Source organism: Palaemon carinicauda, chromosome 23, assembly GCF_036898095.1.
Source record: "Palaemon carinicauda isolate YSFRI2023 chromosome 23, ASM3689809v2, whole genome shotgun sequence".
Lineage (NCBI taxonomy): Eukaryota > Metazoa > Arthropoda > Malacostraca > Decapoda > Palaemonidae > Palaemon > Palaemon carinicauda.
In genome coordinates, this window is record NC_090747.1 from 114,027,605 (window position 1) to 114,035,104 (window position 7,500).

Below are 7,500 nucleotides of genomic sequence, written 5' to 3' on the forward strand. Positions count from 1 at the left end.
GTGTATGTGTGTGTGGTGTGTGTGTGTGTGTGTGTGTGTTTGTAGAGAGAGAGAAGAGAGAGAGAGAGAGAGAGATCGTTCAGTAATTTTTTCTTTTAATTTCATTCGTTTTTCAAAAAGGAAATAGAAATTTCAAGTCCAATACAGCAAGGTGTATATGTTAGAGAGAGAGAGAGAGAGAGAGAGAGAGAGAGAGAGAGAGAGATCGTTCAGTCTATTTTTTCTTTTGATTTTATTCGATTTTCAAACAGGGAAAATAAAATTCAAGTCCAATACAGCAAGGTGTATGTGTGTGTGTGTGTGTGTGTGTGTGTGTTTGTAGAGAGAGAGAGAGAGAGAGAGAAGAGAGAGAGAGAGAGAGGACCCCCCCCCCACTTCTTTTTTTTACATCCCTATAATTTCCTTATTCATTATGAGACGATGCAATACACAGGTCTGTCAGGGATAAGAGACGGAGGGGTCTTACACTCTCGTGTATGTACGTAGCCTATGTATGTATGTGTATGTATGTGTAAGTGTATGTGTGTGGCAACATACCCGGCATACCCTGGTGACACTGGCCGTCGCTCAGCACCAAATGATGGCAGTGAATGTGCCACTGAGAGCAGCGTAGCCAACGCCGAAATGTGCCCTCGGAGGCAGGCAGTGTTGCCAAGTGCGTTTTCCTCGCAGACACTTCGTGGTCTTTAAATGTCCCGAGATACGTATGGCTTGGTGTGCCTTTAAATGATTATGATATATGCTATGCCGTCCCACCGATGCCTTTTTCCGCGCAAAACTCAGGGACGCTTGAGTTATTTATCTATTTTTTTTTTTTTACTGCATTTGTTGTTGTTTTTATTGTATGAGTGCATAAATTAGTTTTATGTTATTCTTGTTCAATGAATCACCGACATTGTGTTTTTTTTATGTCAGATTCAACTTTGATAAATATAATTTTTTTTCTATTAATTATTATCTGTCACCTTATAATAATTCGCTACTAATAATAAATTATTCTTTGTTAAACAAAGGGTGATGTTGCAAGCTCTCCACAAAAATGGAATTACAATTATTTTTTACTATTCTATAGTCTTATCTTACTCCCGATGAAGATTCGAACCTAGATTCTAATCTTAAAAATCCCCTATATAATTTTTTTCCTAATATCTATGGTCTATTGCAAGTCATTTTGAGTAAGCAATATTGTAAGAACAAAGTTCAGTTCATCAGTATCTCTAATGTTTATTAAAGATTCTCCTTCATAAATGGATGATTCCTCTCCCAAGAGGTTCACAACTCTCTTTTGTTGAAGTGGGATGAAATTGCAGATCAGTTACCTTGAAAAAAAAAAAAAAAAACCTCCATTAGACAGTAAGCCATCCTTACCTGTAATTTATTTGTATTTGCCATCGAAATGAGATAATGTATATTTTATTGCAGTCTTAGGAAGTGACAATAACTTAGAATATCAATATATTTTATCTTTAAAACCTATGGATTTTCTTGATAAAGGTCTGTGAACCCCTTGAGATGTTCTCCTATTTGTCGATTAGCATATTAGCTTCTTCCCTTGAGGTCAAGATTGATTGATTTTAGGGTTTCTGGCATCCTGACACCTAAGGTCAATTGAGGTCAAGAGAAGACTTCATGAATATGTTTGAAAACCAAACAATAACATTAATAAAGCTCTGTGCAGATTTGAATCAACCAGGTGGTCTTGTTTCAGGAGGTTTTTCTGGGTTTACTCTCTTATTTTTATTGCAAATTTATGGAAAGATGAGACACTGAGTCCTTGGGTTTTGGGTGGGAATGAATTTGATACAGATGAAAAGCAGTATTTAAAGATAAAAATCTGACTGTTATGACATGTAACAATATCAAAGGGAGAGTGGAGGGAACACAAATAATGGTCAAGACAAAGTGTTATTGTGATGTCTGTGACGTAGATAAAATATGAATGATGAAAAAAATAGACCCTTCTTATTTGTGTCAAGTAGACTGTGGTGCCCTGTGTTGTTGAAATGGAGCTTATTGGAGAAAGGTATGACATTAATCTCATGGTTTCATAAATATTATTAGATTTGATATTTTCATTTGTAATTTTCCAGTTAAGGGTCAGATTATGTAGTACTTCCAGGTACAGAAGATAGGAAAGTGTGGTTGTGATGGAGGATTTTAATGCAAGAATTGGTAGGAAAGTGTGGTTGTGATGGAGGATTTTAATGCAAGAATTGGTAGGAAAGTGTGGTTGTGATGGAGGATTTTAATGCAAGAATTGGTGATAGGGGAAGAGATGGTGTAGTTAGTCCATTATAGGATATCCTTCAGTGACTGAAAATAGAGAATCTTATGATACTGAAGTCTAATTGAGGCTCGATTATTTTGTAACATTAAATTTCAAACGAGATAGTTACACAAGTTATACTAGAAAAGAGGAAATAGGAAAAAGCTAAATGTAGGTTAAATAGGAGAGTGAGTTGATATTCGAATGTAATAGGGAGAAAATAAGTGATCGAGACTAGATTTTATAAATAGAAACCCAAGATTTGTGAAAATTATTGGTAGGAGAGATGTAAACTTAAATATTGCTGCTAATGTGTCAGAAAAACAGAAGTGTCCTGACTCACGTAAAAGAAAAGTGCTGAAGGATAGAAAGATAGAGTAATATGTTATGAAGATAGTTGTCTTCCTTTTCCTTGAGAAACCTATATATTATATATATATATATGTATGTATGTATGTTTGTGAGTGTGTTTATACATTCACACACACACACACACACACATATATATTATATATTATATACAGGAGAGAGAGACGAGAGAGAGAGAGAGAGAGGAGAGAGGGGGGGGGGGCGGGGTACTTACACACATACCAGGTCGTATAATACCAATAAAAAGCCATCCCGCAACCTCCTCCAATATTCCTCATCTCCGAGATTGACAGATAATAGTCTTCGCCACTTTTTTTTTTACAGCTTCCCTCCCTACTGGGGAGAGAAACGTGTACCGACTGTGCCCACATTAAACCAACACACAGACAACTTAAAGTAACTTTCGGATTAATGTCTCGAGAGTCTGTGATACGAGTTACTCTGGCCGGTGTTCAGTTTCAAGATCATCAATGAATCAGTGCAATGAGAGTGTGCAAGAATGCTCATGTACTTCGAGGAGGAGTTGTGAGCTTCGGCTGACCCTTTGCCGCGTGACGTCATTTCTAGATTCTCTGTGCTATGACGTGTCATTTGAAGATGTTTGATTGTGTGGTTCGGTTATGTTTGGGTTACGTATTTAGTTTTTTTATGGGTGTATATTTTTGGTTTATTTTTTTATTCATTTCTAAATTACTTTTCATTTCTTAAGGTTATGTCTTCTCTACACACACACACACACACACAACACACACACACACATATATATATATATATATATATGCGTTTTTTACCATTTTAATCATAAATAACCGTGGCCATGCTAAAAACCTTTATTCAGTATAATTCCATAACATTCTTTAATCACCTTATATTAAGATACGCACTTTGTCAGACGGTATCGTAATAAACATGCATGACCTAGAATTGGTAAATCATTAACTTATGATTATATATCTCGAAGTTTTGATCTGTTGTAAATGACTATATAATTAATAATATATCCTTTCAGTTACATTTATTTTAAGTTTTCATTTGTATTTTAATATTTTTAATATTTTTTTTTTCAATTCAGTGTTCTCGAACATTATTACCATCAGTGCTTTTTTTATTGGTATGTTATAATTTTTTTTTCATGTTTTGTCCAAAAATTACACTGGTATTTCAGTTTTCTCTGGCCTTCATTTTTTTGAGCAATTAGTTTGCCTTATTATAAAATTTTATGAAATTATGAAATTAGTTTTTTTCCTGTGATTTGTGATATTGCATGAGTAGGTGAGGGTACAAACAGGTATGCGTTTTAATTGATCATTCAAATTTGTTTGATTCAATAGAAAATACATTTTAATTCTTATATCTTTAGAAAAGGAAGCAGACTCTTTTATTATATTATTATTATATTATTATTATTATTATTATTATTATTATTATTATTATTATTATTATTATTATTATTATTATTATTGCTGCTGCATCGGCAGAATTCAATTTCTTGTCCAATTTCTCAATTCTAAGGACAATTCTCTTTTCAGGGTTGCTACATTCAGCTAGCAAGTTGGCGAAGTTCATCAGGTGAACTTCGCCAACTTGGTAGCTGAATGTAGCAACCCTGAAAAGAGAATTGTCCTTAGAATTGAGAAATTGGACAAGAAATTGAATTCTGCCGATGCAGCCATAGTATTCAACTCCACCTGTTTGAAGGAGGGTCTCCTACCGAGATATTATTATTATTATTATTATTATTATTATTATTATTATTATTATTATTATTACAAGCTAAGGTACAACCCTAGTTGGAAACGCAGGATGCTATAAGCCCAAGGTCTCCAACAGATTAAAATAGTCCAGTGAGGAAAGCCAACAATAGAAAAAATAATGCCTATGTACTAGTAACAACAGCATGATAGAAGATGATGCAGCAAACTAGCAAGATTCTATTTTACCCAACAGAAAGGTATATAAGAAATCCTATGAAATCCTCACTCTGATTGTTCATCTCCTTTTATCGGTGTCTATCTTCCTGCTAGAGTCGAGCTCCAGTAAATCACAACCCCCCCCCCCTTCCCCCCCCCCTAGTCACAATTCATTGTGATCTGAGGGACAACTTGGTGCTATTAGTCTGGCCTATTCTTTACAGATTCTCCTGTCCTCATACACCTGACAACACTGAGATTACCAAACCATTCTTCTTCGCCCAAGGGGTTACTGCACTATAATTGTTCAGTGGCTACTCTCCTCTTGGTAAGGGTAGAAGAGACTCTCTAGCTATGGTAAACAGCTCTTCTAGGAGAAGGACACTCCAAAATACAACCATTTTTCTCTAGTCTTGGGTAGTGCCATAGCCTCTGTACCATGGTCTTCCACAGTCTTTCGGGTAGAGTTTTTTGGCTTGAGTATACACTCAGGCACATTATTCTTTTATATTTCTCTTCCTCTTGTTTTGTTATTTTTTTTTTTAGTTTATAGAGGAAATATTTAAATGTTACTGTTCTTAAAATATTTTATTCTTCATCTTTTCCTTTCCTCCCTGGGCTATTTTCCCTGTAGAAGCCCCTGGGCTTATAACATCCTGCTTTTCCAACTAGGGTTATAGCTTAGCAAGTAATAATAATAATAACAATAATAATAAATAAATAAATAAATAAATAACCAGCCGAGTCTCAGCTTGGTACTCTTAACCAGCTACGTAAAACGTAGCTAGTTTTATCAGCTGAAATATATCTCTCTTTCCCTTCAACAGATGAATGCGACACTGAGGGCGGCCTCGTATCCCGCATGATGGGCGGCGCGACCATGACTTCGTCGGGCATCCTGCAGGGGTCTCCTCCGACGCTCAGCCCCGCCGTCAACAACGCAGCTCGGCCGGACGGCAGCCTCGTCGGGGCCGGAGGCGGAGCGGGGAACCAATGCATTCCTTTGAATCAACCTTACGCTGGGGACATGTGTGCATACGGCCCCATGTACGGCCCGTATAATTACGGGGCCGTGAAGGCCAGGGCTTCTCCGTACGCCCGTACCTCGCCCGTGTACCCTCCGCCGTACCCTGCCTCGCCGCAGCTTAACTCGCAACTGTACCGTCAGCCTCCGACTTATCACGATTATTCGTCCAGATAAAGATTCGTATCCGGAAGACTCGATTTGTTGGCATAACCCGAAATATTGGGTATCCGGATACCGGAATTATCCTTAGTTGGCATACTTGAGCCGAATATTGAGTGTCCGGATACCGGAGTTAACCTTAGTTGGCATACTTGAAACGAATATTGAGTGTCCGGATACCGGAATTAACCTTGGTTGGCATACTTGAGCCGAATATTGAGTGTCCGGATACCGGAATAAACCTAAGTTGGCATACTTGAGCCAAATATTGAGTGTCCGGATACCGGAATTAACCTTAGTTGGCATACTTGAGCCGAATATTGAGTGTCCGGATACCGGATTTAACTTTAGTGGGCATACTTGAGCGGAATATAGTGTCCGGATATCGGAAATAACCTTAAAAAACGGTGCCTTTCCAGCGGTGTGAATCCGGTAAAGAACGAAGTTTTTAGTTGAACTCTGTGTGTGATTTAAGAATCCAGGGAGTCAGTTTGTGTATTGTGCTTGGAAAAATATCCTAATGTTAACGTCTTTCTATATATTATATATCATATGACATATATCGTTTACATTCTGCATCACCTCATCTTGGTATGTTGAAGGATAGAAATTGAGAATTTTAAAGTGGAAAAGGATTTATTCATATGGAGTTATTCCAATTGTTTTATTGTTATCTGTTGAGGAAAAAAGTCTTCTTATATCCAGAAAAGGAAAGAGTATGATGTCTTTCATGGAAATAATGTGAGATGAATATACGATTATGACGTAAATATTCCCTTTTAGTGTTCATTCTTCACAGTGGTATCATATATGATATTTGTGTTTATAATATGCATGAAATTAATAAACAATTTGTTCAATATAACTCAGATGATAAGGAAAAGTATGAGCAAAGAAAGGTAATTTAAACAGTGCATATTAACATTTATTCTCAAGAGGGAAATTAACCTGATAATATCTACGGGATATTAACACCACATTTCATTCTTTGCCAGTATGTCTGAATAAGATCTTGTGTCTGAACAATGCCTGAATATGCTTTGTAAATATTGCAATTTCATGAAAATGAATCTGTGTTAATTGCATAAACAATTGTAAAAAGCAGGACCTTACTTTTGTGAAATGCCTTGTAGTGTGTGTTAAAAATTCTACCACCGTTCATATATTGAACATATAAGAGGACAATTTACAGCACCCTAAATACTGATTTTATTTTAATGACTAACAGACTTTATATGTCTTTAAATCAATTGTGCAAGAAAGGCTGAATCTTTCATATGAGTGTATGTGTACGTGTGTGTGTGTTTTGCGCAGCCTGGATATGATGGTTGTGACGTCATTTGACAGGATGAATTAAAATCACTCAACATGTGCCTTCTCTGCTTTATTAAGCTTTAAAGCTTTCAAGCTCTTCCCACCGTCCTTCCACTTTGATGAGCTTAGAATAAAAATGGAGCGACAGTTCGTTTGACGGTTATGTTTTCGTCTTTTAAATATGAATCACTTGTAAAAAGAGAAAATAAAACTGCAGTGAAGAGTCGTCCCCGAGGAGAGAAAGTGATAATTCCTCTCTATAGGAGAAATGAAGGAAGTAATTAAAGAAGAACTTCTCTACCCTCGGGGGAGGTCCTGTAGAGGGTAGGGTTCCTCTGCTGTACGGAACCAGATAAGCAGACATTAAATTAAAGTATTAAAAGTAGTGTAAATGAAGAAAAATCAGTTCAGACAAATCCGGCCAGCACAGTCCCTTGCGTAGAGGCGGTTCTGGA

At 36.7% G+C, this 7,500-nt stretch overlaps 1 protein-coding gene across 1 annotated transcript in view; it reads left to right on the forward strand.

The window, feature by feature from the left end:
• The window catches only part of LOC137617396 (T-box transcription factor TBX1-like), a 114,766-nt gene that overhangs the window by 104,998 nt on the left and 2,268 nt on the right, over positions 1-7,500 (forward strand). Inside the window, 1 exon segment of the mRNA XM_068347421.1 lies at positions 5,373-7,500. This exon segment is cut by the window's right edge and continues 2,268 nt beyond it. Within this exon segment, the coding sequence (XP_068203522.1) occupies positions 5,373-5,746 (374 nt within the window). The 3' untranslated portion in view covers positions 5,747-7,500.